Source organism: Diadema antillarum, unplaced genomic scaffold (genome assembly GCF_040938485.1).
Source record: "Diadema antillarum isolate AM-2024a unplaced genomic scaffold, OU_Dant_1.0 scf00000071, whole genome shotgun sequence".
In the NCBI taxonomy this organism is placed as follows: Eukaryota; Metazoa; Echinodermata; class Echinoidea; order Diadematoida; family Diadematidae; genus Diadema; species Diadema antillarum.
In genome coordinates this window covers 5783658-5802584 of record NW_027270960.1, presented here as the reverse complement: position 1 = coordinate 5802584, position 18927 = coordinate 5783658, and the positions used below count along the sequence as shown (strand labels likewise).

At 37.7% G+C, this 18927-nt stretch overlaps 3 protein-coding genes and 1 pseudogene across 3 annotated transcripts in view; 1 reads left to right on the top strand and 3 right to left on the bottom strand.

The window, feature by feature from the left end:
- Nucleotides 1–18927, top strand: part of LOC139717001 (carbamoyl-phosphate synthase [ammonia], mitochondrial-like) — an 86641-nt gene that overhangs the window by 36787 nt on the left and 30927 nt on the right. The gene's annotated exons all lie outside the window — the stretch shown is intronic.
- On the bottom strand, nucleotides 3096–4140 carry LOC139716901 (toll-like receptor 3). The gene has a single exon (XM_071628424.1). It carries the CDS (start codon nucleotides 4029–4031, stop codon nucleotides 3096–3098), a length of 936 nt encoding a protein of 311 aa, XP_071484525.1. The 5' UTR covers nucleotides 4032–4140.
- Nucleotides 4184–5855, bottom strand: LOC139716953 (uncharacterized). The gene is made up of 2 exons (XM_071628479.1): nucleotides 4867–5855; nucleotides 4184–4193 (listed from the first exon to the last, which is right to left on the bottom strand). Exons 1-2 carry the CDS (start codon nucleotides 5853–5855, stop codon nucleotides 4184–4186), a joined length of 999 nt encoding a protein of 332 aa, XP_071484580.1.
- LOC139716952 (toll-like receptor 4) lies at nucleotides 11020–12279 on the bottom strand (annotated as a pseudogene).

The window sequence follows — 18927 nt, the reverse complement described above, 5'->3', positions numbered from 1 at the left end:
AGAGTATATTTTTTTGAAAATCGTGTGGCATGAACTACTTCCACAATTGTGAAGCCATCAAACTCGCAAGGTACTCACAAGGTACTACACACACACACACACACACCCACACACACACACACAAACACCCACACACACACACACATACACACAATCAAACCCTGGTTCAATGTTTTTTTCATAGTAGTCTGGGTTGTGAGAGTGGGGGTTATTAATCACCTTTAGTGGTATTTCTAGTTTAGATTGGAAGGCAGACGCACTACCCGTACTGATTATTAAAGCTAAATCGCCGCCCTTCCTGAGAAGAGGGAAACTGCTACTGACATCCAGCTCCAACTCTCGATCAAGTTGATGGAGGAAGTACTGATCACTGCCTTCTATTGCTTGTCACCTTGTGTACCACGGCAAGTTTCGCGGGCTGTTGGCCTCAAATTGCATGACATGAAAGTGACTGTGACCAGGCCGAGGCGAACAGGAATGAAGATACAAGACTCGCTGATTCATTTCTTACGACGATAAAGAAACAGGATTTAGAATAATCTCATTGTCATTAATCTGGTATTTATAGAACAAGGTACATGTGTAATGTGCATGAAATTAGCATGATAAGAGTGCAATGTTAAGATTTGATTCCATACAGATCAGCCTTGGGTGCTTGGATATATATAAGTTCACCTTATAGTGTGGCCTGTAGTCCTTGAACTTCTTTGTTGAACATATAAGTAGAAAACGGAGTCTCTAACCTCCAACCCTCTAGAAAATTGGAAACTTATCTCACAGAGCTCTTATCAATGTTTCCTACCATGACATAAAAACATTGCATTCTAGAAAAATCCGTCATTGTATTCCTTTCAAATGAAGAAAATGCACTTAGTGCGAGTATTCACATGCTACACTAAACATTCATTCTCACAACCTTCTTTTCACAATTACAGCTTGTAAACATAGGAAATGTAGATAGATTAATGCAAATGCAAGTAAAAATCATGGAAAATTACTTTATATAGAATTAACCCTAACTGCACTGGGGGGGGGGGGGGGCTGGGAGCCCCCCCCCCCCTCCATACTTTTGGCGATTGCATCGCAACCGCTGGGAATTTCGGATTCTCGCTTCATGACTTTTTCCCCTGAAGTCTTGCGCACATTTTGATACCACATTTGTCCATATCGGACCTACCTAGGGGGTGTTATGGGCCAATTAGTATGCGCATGTCATTAAAACGGCTAATCGCTGCATATACAGTATTTGTGTACAGTTACATACTGTCAATAGACCATGGCTTGCATTACTAATATAAATTTTGCTCAGGAATTGGTTTTCCACTTGGTTCATGCTTCTATATTGTTCTGAAATAAATTGGGCAAAGTTTAGAAACAATGATATACATAAGGAATATAAAACAATAGAAAACATAAGAAATAAAAACAATACAAAACATAACAACAAAGTTTTTTTTCTTGTTTTTTTTTTCTCTCTCTGATTTATTTAACATTTAGGAAACATTATTCTTCATTATTACACAGTTTTCATGTAATTTTGTACTTATTTTGGCTGAAATTATGAAAATATCCCTCAATGCATAAAATACGCATTATGAATAATTAATTAGCTAATTATGCAAAAAAAAATTGCATAATTGATTAAAATAAATTACACCGTCAGATTCAGCACGTGAAGATCTATCAGCATGCAAATTTTCAAGTTCATCGGACATTGCGTTTCCGAGATCATCTCCCAGGCCCCCCAGTATTTTCATGGAGCCAAATAGCCCAGTACAGTAAGGGTTAAGTGTATCAAAGAATAGACTCTCAAAACTGAGCAATTGAATTTCAAGATAATAATGTAGAATTACAAATAATCAAAAACTTACTGGTACTTACATGTATAGTGTATCTCTAAACAGTGAACAAAGTGAATCACAGGATTATATTCATTTACAACTACATCAAAGAACATTTACTCAAAAGTGAGCAAAGTGAATTAAAGGACTTTGTAGAATTACTAGTACATACAAGATTATATACATATGCAAGTATATGGAAGAAGAATTACTCAAAAATGAACAAATTGAATTACAAGATTATATACATTTGCAAATACATCAAAGAACATGTACTCAAAAATGAACAAAGTCATTTACAAGATAAGTATACATTTACAAGACAGTACATGTACAATTTACAAGCACAAGATTATATAGAATTACAAGTTCATGGTAGAAAAGTTACTCAAAAGTGAACAAAGTGAATTACAGGATTATGTAGAATTACAAGTACACTATAAAAAAAAAAAAACTATTACTCAAGAGGTAACAAGGTGAGTTAGAGGATTATGCAGAATTATGTGTACAAAGAATCATCTGTCAAAAATGATCTAAGTATGATACACAAGATGGCTCATAAAATGACATGTTATACAAACATTTCAAGATTTTTACACAATAAGATATAAATGTGAAGGAAATTAAAGACAATGCCATTAACCCTATTCAACTGGGCTATTTGAGACCAAGTTTTTACTGAGGGAGGGGGGAGGGGAATCAATTTGACCCCTATTCAGATTTTGTATATACAACTTTACACTGTTAAAGCAAATGAAGATGACAAAAATTAGATGACAGAACAACAAGTAAGAGCAAAACTGTATGTAATCAGGAAATAAGTCCCACCTCCATCCTCCCCACCCCACCCCCAAGAAAAATTAGCTTAAATTGTTGAAAACGCCAGGAAAGTCTCTGGATTTGTAGAATTGTGAGAGCATAACAGAATCAAGTTATACGGAACAAAGTACATGCCTTGTATAAGTAATGGACTGTAGAGCAAGCATCCAGTAGTATTTCTTCTTTTGTAGTATAAAAAAGAAAGAAAAACAAAGAAATGATTTCAAAGTTATGCAAATGTTAGAAGTAAAACTGACATGATTTTTTTTTTTTTTTGGTCTGTAGGGTAATATGTTTGTAAGTTTATTAATGTTTACTGTTTAGTTAAAAGCATACATGTATTTAGATATCCTTTTGTTGTATAGTTCAAACTAGAATAAGTGATACAACTTTGTGAAAGCAAGAGACCACAACATTTTGATTCGTTGGTTCCAGCTAGACTGGTAAAGCATGATTGATCTGTTGATTTGACCGCATGCACTTCTCAAAATAAGCCCAGAACAAGTCTTGCCCATCATGGTCCTCAGTCCAGACCAGGTTAGGCCTGTCTCTGCTCAGAAAGAGTCTTACCAGGTATGGCAGCCGCTCATCTGGTATGTCCTCCAAAAATACCAGGATGACTTTGTCAAGTCCTGTTTCATTGACATGCTCCAGAGCCACTCTGACCTTGGTGATGAACCAGGCATTATCAGCACAGCGGTTGCTAAGCAAGAGAACAGTCTTGTAGCTGTTCTCGATGATGTGGTGGACAGCATCAATGTAGTACATTGTAGCCCTGAAAGCTTCGTCGCCATATGCAACCCGTTGGAGATGGGGCATCCTCTCTTCCAATGCAGGTTTCAGGACATCATGAACCCAGTCGTCATCATCGCCCTGGTACATGATGTTGAGCTGATACTCATAGTCATCTGCCTGTAGGTCTTCTTCCTCTTGTTGGTTATAACCCAAGACAAAAAGCTTTAGCAGGAAGATCTTGTAGTTCAGCCACCAGCGTTTCCTGTAAATCACAACTCCCAGGATGGTAACTATGACACCAGCAAAGATGAGACCAGATATGAGTGGTGTGTCAATTCTACAAAAGTCACTTGGATGAAATGCTTCAAGTGGAAGATTCACAAGTTGTTTGAAGGAAGATTCCGAGCATAGGGTTTCATTACTGGGGGAGGTATCAATGTTGGTTGTTTGGAGCCAGTTTTGGAACCACGCCAAACTGCAGTCACAAATTAATGGGTTGGTGGATATATCAAGGCGGATAAGGGTCTCTGGGAAATATGTGTTTGCAGAAATCGTAGTGATCTGATTTACATGAAGGAATAACTTTGTGAGATTTGGTGTGTCAGTAAGGAGATTTCTATCAAACAGAGTTAGCATATTCACCTGCAGAAGCAATCGCTGTAAGCTTCTCAGTTGTTCAAAAGAATGTGGATGGATTTTCTTGATTTGGTTTGAATATAGCCTTAGTTCTTTTAAGAGTAATAAACTAGAGAATATTCCTTGTGTCAAAACTGAGATTTTGCACTTGCTTAGGTCAAGCTTTGCAAGTTTATGCAATGGTTTGAACACCCAAGGGAACTCATGCAAGTTTGCTAAGTTATTTCCCCAAAGACTGAGGAATGTTAGTGATTCCAACCCAGAGAAGACAGTCAAATGTTGATGCACACTCACCAAGTCTGTGATACTCAACTTTGCTTTTGACATAATTAGTGTTCTCATTGATCTTGCATTTGTGAACTGACGCAGTGGTGGGAGGATATAAATCCGTGTCATCCTCAAGTTTAGATAGTGAAGGTTTCTCAAACTTGCAAAGGCACCGTTCAGAGTGAGGTACACTTGAAATGAAAGATCGATAGCTTCTAAAGAAGTAAGCCTGATAAATGTGTCTTTCTCTATGGTATGGATGTGGTTTCCTGCCAAGATTATTTCACGCAAACTAAGCAATCCTGCAAACGTGTTATTATTTAATGACGGTAACATATTGGTTTTCATGTCCAGTTTGCGTAAGGAATCAAGATCCCATGGTCCTGTGATGTTGTTTATGCCATTTGAAAAAAGGTCCAAAGATTTAAGAGAGGGAGTGCCATGAAATACACGGGGGTTTAAAGCTGTAATGCCATTTTTGGACAACAGGAGAGTTTTCAAATTCTTGGTACAGGCAAATGCACCAAGAGGCAAGTGTGAAAGGTGGTTCTTTTCCAGACTTAAGTACATAAGTGAACTCAATCCACAGAATGAAGCATTTGTGATTGAGACTAACCTGTTGCTCTCAAGGTCCAAGAAACGCAGGTTCTTAAACCCCCAAAATGCATTGCTCTGGATTTGAGAGAGTTTGTTTAACTGGAGACTGATTGCTTCTAAACTGGGGAAGTCTGCATGCTGGCCTGTGTTTGTGAGGGGTTGTAAGGTATAAATGTTTGCATTTTTAATCCATATTTGAGTGATGTTATAATTCCCCATGAAAGCTTTCATGTCAAACTTGAGGAGATTAGTATTGTTCAGATTGATGTGTTTTAGGTGGTGAAAATGGGAGAAGAGTTCTTGGGGAAGTGCAGAGAGTTTGTTGTCGGTCAGGTTAAGCTCGTTGATGGAACAGTCTCGGAGTGTGGCAAAACTCTCATTGTGAAGATGCACGATCTTGTTGTGGGTGAGATCAAGAAGTGATAGGTGGTGACAGGAAGAGAACTGAGTGAAGCTGATGTTTGTGATTAGGTTGTGGCTGAGGGAGATGTTCCTCAAAGCTTTAATGGACCCAAGAGCATTGTTTGGAATCTCGATCAGTCTGTTGTAGGACAGATCGAGGATTGAGAGATGGACATTGTTATGAAAAAGGGCATCTGGAAGTCGACTGATGTTGTTGTAACTCAGATCAAGCACTCGTAAGTCTAGGAGCAGCTCAAACGAATTTTCCTTGATCTGATTCAGAGCATTCCTTTGCAAGAGCAGGCTTTGGATCTTCTCATATGCAACAAATGAAGCATTTGTGATGATCACAATTTTGTTGTATGATAAGTCAAGCTTGATGAGGTTATCTGGAAGATTCTGAGGGACATCGGAGAGGTTGAGGTGAGAGCAATGCGCTTGAATTGAGCCTCCTGACTCTGAGAAGGTACACGTGGAAGGAGATTGTACCCAGTGGCCAGCAATACGTGACAAAGTCATCAGCACACTAAAAAACATGGCAAGAGTACCTCCAGCCATCATGATTTCCAGCTGAATCAGCACACACTGATTTTGATTCTGATACTGTAGTCTGGGCCACACACAAAATTAACTGCATTAAGGTCAACAAAACACTGTAATAGACAAAAGTTTCCGTGAGATCTTCTTGTAAGCTTGATTCATTTGTCCTCCATTTTCTCTGCTGGTTCCATGAGCTCTCTGAATAGTGTGGCGAGGGAACAAAAACAAAAACATCATAAGTACGCACTGTAGACATAACTTCCAAATTCTTATAAGTCAGAAACTGGACCTGAAACTTATGTCAGTAGATGTTCCATCAATTAACAATTGGCTTCCTATGGCATCCTTCCGATGAAGGCATGTCCTTAATGTATAAAGTTGCTGGAAAGGGTTGGGGGGGGGGGGGGGGGGGGGCTCAATGACAATCTATCAACATGCGTGGGACCGGGCAATCCGAGAAATTCAGAGTCATCTATCATGCATTGAAAGCACATCAGTGCATGAAATTCCTGCACAACTTTACATAAAAGGACTATTCTGCCAGTGGAAGGATGCAAGCAGCAGCTGATTGTTAATCAGCAAAACGTTGTGTAACATAAGTTTCAAGTCCAGTTTCTGAGTTATAAGAATTTGAAGGTTACACTTTGACTGGATGAATAGTAGTCTACATTAATTAGTTCACACACTACATACAATTGCGTACATCCAGAAAGGTAGCATTGGTTATATGTTGTAACTATCCTCCCAAACACGTATTCAACAATTCTTGTAATAGGTATTTGGAAAGATAAATATATTTGTTTGAAAAGTCAATGCATCTCAATTCCCCAGCATTGCATTTTAGGGATAATGAGCTTTACCTGAATTATAGTACTTACCTTTTTGTGATCTCTGTTGTCTGACCTTGTCATTCACAGCGACTTGACATTTAAGCTCCAGAATAAATAATGTCTCAAAAATCTACAATTTTCATTAAAACCAGTTATTTGAATGCCAGCTCTCATAAGAGAATCTCTTATACACCACTGTATCATATGTGATAACTTCCAGTAAGTTCTAGTCTCTGAAGTACGCAAATTTTGGGCAACACATGATTATTAGTATGAAAGTTTTATTTCTTTAGCCTAGTGTGCAACGACATTATGAAATAATTCATGCATGAAACTAACCTCTGACTCGTCCCTCAAAGTGCTAAAACCAAGGATGAGATCTCCAGTATCCTCTTGAAATAAACTGATTTTGACCTCAAGACAATCTCATTGTCGGGAGTAGTACAAAACTCAGCTCTGTGGTGGGATGGACACAAGCTGGCGCTATATCGGTGAAAGACCTGGCCAAGTTGATGCATTGTTTACAAATTTATACATATCAGTCAGTATAAATATTCAGTCTGTTATGTCATGACTGTCAGTAGCTTCATGGTTTTATGAAGAAATGTTGAATGCACATGTTAGTCATTAATACGTGATATGAAATTGAAAGAAAAAAAAAGTGTACATTTTCAATTAATGTCGCAGAGATGTGATAAAATGGAGAAGCGTAGACAGCGTTCGCCAATCATGTCGTTCTGATGTGCAAAATGAAGAGGCTGTGTGCCATGTGCCAAAAGTCTCACATTGCCCAGATTTGGTGTGCTGAATACTGTATACCTTTTATGCCATATATATTTAGTAAGTCTAAATTTTCGCGAATCAGAACTTCCCGACGATTTCACCAGTGGTTAAATTCGCGATCCTGGAGTCCTGTACCGAATGGAGAAATGTATACACTTACACTGTATGTCACATTCATAGCTTGATCAGAGTCAATATTTTTATGTGTCTTTAATTTCACGAATAGCATCTGACTCGCGAAATTTGCGAAAAATAAAAACCTCGCAAAATATTCAGTGTATACAGTATGTAGCAGAGTGGGACAAAAATGAAGTCTCTTGACATTGTGATGGGAAACTGAAACAGTGGGATCAAAGAGAATGATAGAAACTACATAATTTTAATAAAGTAGCTGCTAGTCCAGTAGATGAAAATTCCACAAAATTAACTTTCCTAGCAAATTATGAAAGAGCACTTGACTAAGCGGACTAAGTACAAATTTGTAGGTAAATCTTACAGAAATTTTGACCTCTGTGATATTACCTCTAATATAATAACTTCACACTCGCCCACCATGTTTCTCACTCATCCTCTCTCTCTCTCTCTCTCTTTCTCTCTCACACACACACACACACACACACACATATGCAGAGTCACAGCGTACACATTTTCACAGTCTTCATAGTAGATACACACACACAGACATGCATACATGCAGTGTGTTATATGATCGATTGTGGATGAGTACTCTGTGTTGAGATTGGGTTGGCAGACGGCTCCTCCATTTTGACACAGCAATTCGAAGGAGCGCACCCTCTAGTGTTATAAAGTATACAGTTTGTCTGTGATCAACCCACTCGACAACAGCCTATTTAAAGAAGCAATTTCCCATGTTCAATTCTTACACTTTCGGTTTTCTCTACCACTCCTTTTTTTTTTAGCTGAATTAATGAATTTTCTCTAGTTTGTAATTGCACTTGTACCACAAGCCACATGCCAGAAGGACCACTGCTCTGATGTCAGCCTAAGAAGCAAATCATAGAATGTTTCCAAAATATTTCCTTGTCCCATTGTCCTTTGTTGCTCGTACACATAGCTGTGAATATCCCATACCAATTTTTCTTCAGTGAAAGGTTTCTCTGTCTCTCTTCCTTTGGCATATATGCAGTAAATATATTTTGTACTAATCCACAACTTTTTTCTTTTCCAGCATCAGTGAATGGTGTATTTTTCATATTCATGTGCTTTTTTTTTTAAATCATGTGGGATTATATTTTGTATTGATCACATTTATGTTCACTTGTGCATCAACTCATGTACACTTTTTGTGATACTGAAGAGGTTTTTTGCACAGATTGATATTATTTTCTTTAGATAGTTTTGAATACACATGTCTTGTTTAATCCTTCATATACTGTACATACACATGTATTTTTGCAAGAAGTAAATGTATCGATGGAAATGGGTTAAAATCGTATAGTACTTTACTAAAAGACTTTTTTTTTTCAACACTATAAGAGTAGCATGCATACAGAAGAAATCCACTTTGCGTGATATTATTCCAGATAAGTATACAAATTTAAAGTTTTGATATGTCGTCATTCTATGCCACGCAGGCATTTTGAAAATTAAATATGATATTGATGATTAAAATGTAATTAATTTGATTGCTTTTATCTCTTCTCTTTATTGCATTGCTTTAAAATTTCATCAATTTTCAGCAATTTCCTTTCAAAACATGGACTATAAAGTACAAACACGGTAGTACACAGTATGGCTATTTCTTTTTCACATTGAATTACAATTCAAAATATGTAAATTTCACTGTTTCACTGTGCGTCAGAAGTAGTCCTCCAGCATACAGTATTACATGTACATGTACAATGTTTATAATCTCCTAATCCCAAAACACAACATTACTGAACTGACAGGACCAGTAAATACTGCTAAAAACAAACATCATACATAATGGTGAACACTGAACAAGTAATATTAATAGTTTCTTAAAAAATCAATGTCGGTAAAGACAATTAATGAAACACTTAAAGAAATGTCCTCATGGAGTTGATGAGATTGAGAGCTGCCAGACAGTGGCATGATTAACAGCAATCTCAGAAGCTTCTTGCTGTCTTCAGCAAAACTGCATGTTTCTTGTCAAAATTTGAAGAAACTAAAACTTTGAACTATGAGGTTGCTCAGAATACGAATCACAGGATTTGGCAATCAAAATCCATTCGTGGGTACGTACTGGGCCAACAAGGACAAGTTGGATCAGCAGAAAAAAAAAATGGGTTGGTGTGAAGCCATGATGATAATGATGGATGATAATTATCATTATTATTGCAATTGTAGATTTATATTCCTCAGTTTTACAGGATTATACTTAATTGTGTATACCAATACACTCAAAATAAGTGAGAAAATTGATTATGAACTGAATCTGAAATGGAATTCTGATGATACCAGAAAGTCTTAATGTAAAAATTATGATAGCAAACTGCATAGTTCTAAATATATACAATTGCAAATGAATTGATGCATTATATCTTACAAAATAAAGTACAAACACATGTCTAGAAGTGCATGAATATATTCATCATTTTGTGTGCCTTGCAATGGTTGGTAGTTAATATTTCCATGGGTCTACTACACACATAGGCATTCATCACTCATTTACCTGTTGAGAACGCTCTGATTTTGCTACAACATGCCTTTCCCATGGACACTTGCACGAGTAGTCTTCAATGGGTTAATTCATTAACTATGCTCCTGTTTCTATCAAAAGTATCACAATCACATTTCAAACATTCTGTACAGCTTTGCTGTCACTATTACTGCCGACAACCAGCCTGGATTTAAAAACAAACAAACAACAAAACAAAACAAAACAAAACAGGAAGGTGCTTTGAAAAATCTAAAAACTACTTCCCTAGAACATACTTTTAAATCCCGAAACATGCAAGTACAATTGTAGTATATGATGGGGAATCATTGCTCAAGCAATTTTATTTGCAAAATGCAGTACTTTACAAATGTTTTGGCAGGTGAACTGTCATTCTAATTTTTTTTCTAAGTTTTTGCACATTGTTTCAGAGTTATCATGGACAGTAATAATAGACAACATGTACGTGTATGTCTTACCATTAAGCAATGTTACATGTGTGTCCACAAGTGTCCACTTCAGCAACTGTTATTTTTGTGACACAAAATTTTTCATGTTTTGGAGTTTGCTGCTCACCATTAGTGGTGTATATTCAAGGGCAGATGAGTTTGAGAAGTCACCTCAACCATAAGGAATTGTGTGTTGTTTTTTTAGTGACCATGCATGATTACACAATCATCATTGTTTAAACATCTGAATGTACTTATTAAGAAGTCAGATGTAAAAATGATTTGACTGATTGGTTGAATGCTTATTATTTTCTTCTCTAAATAATGTATCTTGTCTGATTAATAGTATTTTGTCTTTTGTTACTGAAGCTTTACATTTAATTACCAGAAAAGATTCCTTTGTTGTAGTGGTCAAATCAAAATGATCAATATAATAATAGTAGCAAGAGGCCAATTTTTTTTTGATTTTCTTATCTGAGTTAGATTGGAAGAGCATGATTGATCTGTGGATTTGACCGCATGCACTTCTCAAAGTAGGCCCAGAACAAATCCTGACCGTCATGGTCCTCAGTCCAGAGCAGGTTAGGCCTGTCTCTACTCAGAAAGAGTCTTACCAGGTATGGCAGCCGCTCATCTGATATGTCCTCCAAAAATACCAGGATGACTTTGTCAAGTCCTGTTTCATTCACATGCTCCAGAGCCACTCTGACCTTGGTGATGAATTAGGCATCATCAGCACAGTGGTTGCTAAGCAGCAGGACAGTCTTGTAGCTGTTGTCGATGATGTGGTAGACAGCGTCAATGTAATACATTGTAGCCCTGAAAGCTTCATCGCCATAGGCAACCCGTTGGAGATGAGGCATCCTGTCTTCCAATGCGGGTTTCAGGACTCCATGAACCCAGTCATCATCATCATCATGGCACATGATGTTGAGCTGATACTCATAGTCATCTGCCTGTAGGTCTTCTTCTTGTTGGTTATAACCCAAGACAAAAAGCTTTAGCAGGAAGATCTTGTAGTTCAGCCACCAGCGTTTCCTGTAAATCACGAGTCCCAGGACAGTAATTGTGACACCAGCAAAAATGAGTCCAGAGATGAGAGGTGTGTTGATTCCACAAAAGTCGCCTGGATGGAATGCTTCAAGTGGAAGGTTCACAAGTTGTTTGAAAGAAGTCTGTGAACACAGGGTTTCATTTCCTGGAGAGGTGTCAACATTGGTCATTTGGAGCCAGTTTCGGAACCATGCCAAGCTGCAGTCACAAGTTAAAGGATTCTGGGAGATATCAAGACGCACAAGGGTGTCAGGGATATATGTGTTTGCAGAAATTGTAGAGAGATGATTTTTGTGAAGGTACAAATGTGTGAAATTTGGTGTGTCAGTGAGTAGATTTTTGTCGAGCAGAGCTAACAAATTTACTTGCAGAAGAAGTTCCTGTAGGGTTCCCAGTCGTTCAAAAGACTTTGGATAGATTGTCTGGATCTGGTTTGAATATAGCTGTAGTCGTCTTAGGGATGATAAATGAGTGAAAATGCCTGGAGTTAAAATGGCGATTTGGCATTTGCTTAAGTCAAGACATTCAAGTTCTTGTAATGGTTTGAACACCCAAGGGAACTTGTGTAGATTTGCCAAGTTATTGCTCCATAGAATGAGGGATTTTAGTGATACCAACCCAGAGAAGACAGTTGAATTTTGATGCACACTTACCAAGTCTGTGATGCTGAACTTGGCATCTGACATGATTAGTTTTTTCACAGAGCTTGCATTTGTGAACTGACCCAATGAGGGAAGGAGAATGGTTGTTTTATCGAAGTTTAGATAATTGAGGTTTCTCAATTTTGCAAAGGCACCATTTAGTGTAAGGTACCTTTGATAAGACAGATTGATAGATTTCAAAGCAGTGAGCCTGGTAAATGTATCTTCAGCAATATGGTTGATTTTGTTTCCTCGCAAGATAACTTCACGCAAGCGGGGCATTCCTGCAAATGCATGTGCATTCAAAGATGGTAATTGGTTGCTTTCCATGCTCAATGAGTGCAATGAACCAAGATCCCATGGTCCCGCAATGTTTTCTATACTGTTTGAGAAAAGGTTCAAGACTTGTAGAGAGGGAATGCCATGAAATACAAGTGGGTCCAAACTGGTAATCCCATTTTTGGCCAGCAAGAGTTTCTGTAGCTTCTTTGTACAGGCGAACGCACGAAGAGGCAATTGTGAAAGTTTATTCCTATCCAAATTCAAGTAGATGAGCAAATTTAGTCCACAGAAGGAATCATTAGTGATCGAGATTAACCTGTTGCTCTCAAGGTCCAAATAACGAAGGTTGCGAAAGCCCCAAAATGCATTGCTTTGTATCTGAGAGAGTCTGTTTAGCCTCAGATTAATGCCTGTCACACGAGGAAAGTCCAGATGTTGGCCCTTTTGTGTGAGGGGAGAAATAGTGTGAATGTTTGCACTTGTTAGCCACATTTGCTTGATGCTTGCCAAAGATGTGAAATTGTGTTGTTGGTGAGATTAATTTGCTCTAGTCGCCGGCAGGAAGAGAACTGAGCAAAACTGATGTTTGTGATCAGGTTGTGTCTGAGGAAGATGTACTTCAAGGCTCTAATGGACCCAAGAGCATTGTTCGGGATTTCTGTCAATCCATTATGGGATAGATCAAGGAGGGAGAGATGGCGATTCTGATGAAAGAGAGCATCTGGGAGTCGACTGATGTTGTTGGAACTCAAATCAAGCACTCTCAAGTCTTGAAGTGGATCAAAAGATCTCCCCTCGATCACTTTTAGGATATTCCACTGCAAGAGCAGGATTTCAATCTTTCCGTATGAAGCGAATGAAACATTGGTGATGGTTGCAATGTTGTTGTATGATAAGTCAAGCTTGTTGAGGTTGTCTGGAAGATTCTGAGGGACAGCGGAGAGATTGAGGTGAGAGCAGTCTGCTTGCAGTGAGCCATCCAGTCCGGAGATAGAACACATGAGAGGAGATGGAGTTGGTGATTGCTGCCAGTGGCCCGCACAACATGATAAAGTCATCAGCACATTCAAGAGCGGGAGAACAGTACTTCCAGCCATTTTGGTTTGCAGCGAACTGATCCACTGTATATTTGCAATGCTGTGTACACTCTTTTATGTCTATTGGAACATTCTATATGACTGCATTCATGAGCATTCCTTTGTGCAAACCTTTCGATTCTATTCTTTTGTACTGCTCCTTTTCAAACAAAGGTACTGCCCATATCAAATTTTGTTTCCGTTGGTGACTGATGGATGGAAAGAAAGGTGCAGTCATGTGTTGTGCACTTCCCATACATCTGCTTGTCATTTTTCTGCAGTAATGGATCTGTAATTTCTCAATCATATGTTGACATTTATCAATTTACTGCCATCTGAAAGATATTGTTGAAATGTGTTTATTGAAGGATAGAATAACATATGTTCCTAATGGTCATGAATATACTTGAAACATAACAAGGCAAAACAGAGCAAAAACTGACATTTAAAGAAAATAAAAATAATAAAGTGCGGTCACTCAAACCTGTGAAAATATTGTAACGGCGACCTATATTTGTCAAAGATGGGCAGAATATAATTCCAATTCTGTAAATGTCCCAAAATAAAGTCCCGCTATATGTTAAAGTTCATTGTCGAAGGATGCCGAGGGACACATAGAAATTACTGGTGTCAGGCAGAAATCACGGTCTAAGAAGTTTATTATGGAGAATCACTCGAACACATTTACAAGGATGGATTGTGAGGATGTCTCGACAGGCATGAGAGGTGCGATGCGGTGAAAGACTTAGACTAATTAATACAAAAAGCTAACATGACTGAAGACCGTTTCTGGACTGGTTGACTACTCTCTCACTGTTCAAACACAGGTTTCACTCTTAGCGGACACATTCTCCACTCCATCTCCTCTAGGTCAAATTCTTCTGAGATAAGCACAAAGTCTGTCTTATATACCGCAGTCTATTAACAAGCTCCTCTTGTTCGAGAGAGATAGAGAGGACCAGTCATGAAAGTCACGAGAAAGATGTTTATCACGCTGCGAAGAATATAGGAGAAGGACGTCTTTGAGCGCATAGATGAAGAGCTGAAAGTTATAGGCAAGGAGAGGATAAAAAGACAGGAGAAAGTCAAGATAGGAAGCAAGCACAAAGGGCTGAAGGACAGTGAAAGTCAGGGGGACAAGGAGCAAGATGAAAAGCAGTGAGGGACAAGGGCGAAGGGTTAGGGCGAGGACTCTGAAAGTCAGGGCAAGGTTGAACTGCGGAGAGCAAGGCAAGAGTTCTGAAAGACGAGGCAAAGTCAAGTGAGAAGGGACAAAGCGAAAGTACTGAAGGTGAAAGCAAAGTCAGAGCAAGGGAGGCACAGAATGACATGTGAAGGTCAGAAGAACAAAGAAGATGGGCAAAGAGAGTACTCCGCTGTATGAAAAGCAATTGGGATTGGGCTTGCTAAACTAGTAATTTGCAATAGCGCTAGCGAGACATCCTTTACATAGACTTGTACAATAATCATGGAAACAATGAAAAACAAGTAATGTTATGATATTACATCAAACATCTTAACCAAAATGCGTGACAATATGTACTGACTCACAGGTATCAACTATGAGGTATCGCAGTAATTTCAGCAAATTATTTGGGCCTCCCCCGGGATGACCAGCAAGGCCACAACCTGACCACCCTGCTGTTGTCTAAAAGAGGTTGGTGATATGTTGCCCAGTTTAAGCTCATTAAGCACTATATTAAAGAAAGTGTCACTACAAGGACTTGAACTATAGCATGATTGTGTTGTGAATATGTCGCCCACTTTGTAGCATTAAGCACTATTAAGTGGAAAGTGTCACTATAATGACTTGAAAATACGTAGCATTTCTCATGAATTTTTCTTGTACCATCTAGCCATTTTGCTCATGACTGTGAATGAGGAACTGCTAGTTGGTTATACACCCCCCCCCCCCCCCCCCACAACTCCTTGGGAATTTTCATCAAGGACATTTTATTCTGGAAATACAATGTATGGATCAAAATGATAAACTGCCTGACTTCCCCAATGCAGGACCGAATTTGCAGTCACGACATCCTTCCTCTTCATTCAGCTTTCAGTTTTGAGCAGCCAAGAGAAACACTGTTTTGGGAGTTGTTGGCTTTTTGTGTAAAAGAGGACTTTGATATATTTGTGATTTAAGTCTCAAATATATATCAGCATACATGTACGGTAATAGAGATGTTTCTAGCACTGAAATGTTAGAATGTCATATTCTTAATGTTTCATCATAGAGATGATGTTTTATAGTCTTTTTTTTTCCAAAAAGCTTTTTTTTTTTGAAGAAATAGAAGCAGGTATGCATAAAATTCATTCTATTTCATTGCATGTTATATTTCCCTATCCAAATGAGGTACAAGATTACAGTGCACTCCCATTACAACGAACACGGTTATAACGAAATTTCGTTATAACGAAGTAAAACTTCTGGTCCCAAAATTAACACCATTAAAGCCTATGGTACAAAATTCGCTTATAACGAACACGGTTATAACGAAATTTTCGTTATAACGAAGTCTTTTCCGAGTGCCACTGACAAAGAAAAACAAAAGAAATGTGCTCCGTTATAACGAAATGCGAATTGCTTTCGAAAATACATAGCAGAAAAAGCATTTACAGTGTCTCTACATGGGCGAATGCTTCACATCACTGTGTGTTCGCTCCTTGTGTCACGTACAGTTTCTGAGGGGAACTTGCATTAAATATTGTAATACAATAATCCCATCCCATTTCACATAGCTTTATAGTGAATGATGAGTATTCAGCAAACAGATGCGTGGTTTCCTTGTTTTTCGTTATATATTGTCTTTGTTCGGTTATAACGAAATTTCGTTATAACGAAAGAAAACTGCCGGTCCCGAGCATTTCGTTATACCGGGAGTGCACTGTATTGCAAAGTAACTTGATGACTTGTACAAGAATGTGAATTGGCATAAAGCATGCACTCAAATACAATTGTGATTGCTGCATTCTTTCACTTCGCATGTATGAAGGTGAACTTTTCCTTTGAGTATCAAGTAATTTTGTAGGTCAATTAGACTCCCTTTTGCTCAATAAAACCACTTTTCTTTCAATTTTTGTGTCACCCACTGTAAGGTTGCTCATTATCAAGCCTAGGTAATTGAACTAGTGATGATTGCTGATACTCAACTCATTTCATCACGTAGAGCAGCCAGTAACACTCTTCAAAGAGCTTAATGATCTAATCATGGTACAAGGTGTATCGCTATACTCATTTTACTAAGTGGTGCATACAGGTGTTGACTATGAACATGAGGAATGTAACCCAATTATTCCATATCAATTTTAAATCTCCACAATTGCATTACACCATTACCAAATCTATGATAGATATTCCAATGAGATCTTTTCTAAGGAAATAAACCACCAGACTTGTTCCCTATGATAACTTGAAAAAGCGTGGCACTGCATACTTAACAAAATTTTCCTTCAGAAGTAAATTAGTGAAATGATATGATACATTTCAGTGCTGAAAATATACTGAAATACTTGGTAATGACTCATTCTCTGACAACTTATACAGCAAACACAAGTTTTACAGTGTGCAGAGATTAAATATTGCTGCAAGGTTAGTAATAAGTTTGTGTGTGTCCCCAAACATTTGTGTCCATGAAATGGAAGAACGAGGAAGTGTAAAACAAGGGAAACTTTCAGAAGTCACGTACAATGTATTTGATTTTTCTTTCAAAGTGGTACAAGTTTCCAATAAATTCAAATAAGAACAGAAAATCTGGCACAGAGTTAGCTGACATGTCACTTAATCATGTCGCAGTTAATCAAAAATGTGCTGGACATATGGTGCTTCAGCTCTGTGCTATTATAGTGTTCTCTTTCAGCAAAATTACCTTCATCTCCTGCAGCAGAACCATTCATAGTATCAGATATTATTAATTAAGCCCAGGTATTGCATTTCCAATCAAATTCACATTCTATTTCTAAGGAACAAAAAATCATTACATTCCATTATTTAAAAGAGAATTTGAAATTCTGACATCTAGGTTGACAAAAAGTGGCACCTAACCATGAAACAGGGCTACTACATGTGTGTTCTCATGTAAAACATTTGCAGATACACATTTTGTCTTTAACCAATAGTCAACCACAGTGCTATCAAGCTTTGGCTGGCCTTAAAAACATCCAAGAGTCAGAGGAATTATTTTGAGAATATCTGAATCATTTTACAGGAACTAAATTCTTCAGAATTACAAGTTATATTGATTGCCTTTCATATTCCACTACTGTAAAAATGCATATTTGATTTGTTTCTGAAAGGGATTTTTCTTTTGATGGGACAATTCCTGATCAGTAAATTTTTATCCTGAATAGAAAGAATTTAACATTTCACAAATACAACAATGAACATTTTATCAAAGTCCAAGAAAATGAATTGGAAGTTTTGACAAATAATTTTCCTTGCAGAGGTTTTTGGACATGATCAGTGGAAAATTTGTGAAGTGATGACATAATCGGCTCATTCATTTTATTCATATCAACTGTTTTACTAATCTAGTATATCTGTACAAAGTTCATAAATTCCTTCTTTTGATCAAATGTGAATAAAATTGCTATTATTCTGCTGGCAATCATCTTTCAATAGAAATAATCATTTTTTTCACTCATTCAAAATTATTGTATTATTCAGTTTTAGAAAGATTTCTGCCGATTAAATGACTGATTATAATGCCTAGATCATTTCCTTCCCCTGTGGACAAGTGACAATGATGTAAAGAATAGCGAGCTTTAGATCTGAAATGCGAATGCTTACAGACGATGCAACCTACCGGGTAGGAAAACAGAAACTGCTGTTTCGCGCATGTGCAGAACACAATTTTATGCCTGGTACCTAGCGTTGTCGTAGCATTCGCGTCATAGGTCTAAAGCGGTCTAAAGCGTGCTAATTATACAATCACAGTTCTAGCATCACCAAAATAAAGCATATCTTTTACAAACAATATTGGTGTGGCAGAGTGGAGTGGAGTGGAGTGGAGTTGCTCTTTACATTTCATAGCACAGCCATAACATAAAAATATACTTTTCACCTGCCATGATGCCTGATTTTCTAGGAAAGTAAACAAGGTGTACTCATTTCCAAGAAGTGGAGGATATGTACAAGGTGGCTGTGTATAGTATGATATACACAAACATTAAAACATGTGAATGTACATGTTGAAATTAGTGTTTAGAAATTAGCATACATGTAGAAATTAATCAATATACTTTATATGTAAAAGTAGAATTCTTCATGTTGTAGAAATTTTTGTTCATTTCACACACCCAGAAGCTAGCACAAATATAAAAGCATGCAATTTTTTTG

Excerpts from the sequence above, each read along its gene's own strand:
- LOC139716901 (XM_071628424.1), bottom strand. The coding sequence starts at position 4,031 with ATGCTAACTCTGTTTGATAGAAATCTCCTTACTGACACACCAAATCTC.
- LOC139716953 (XM_071628479.1), bottom strand. The coding sequence starts at position 5,855 with ATGGCTGGAGGTACTCTTGCCATGTTTTTTAGTGTGCTGATGACTTTG.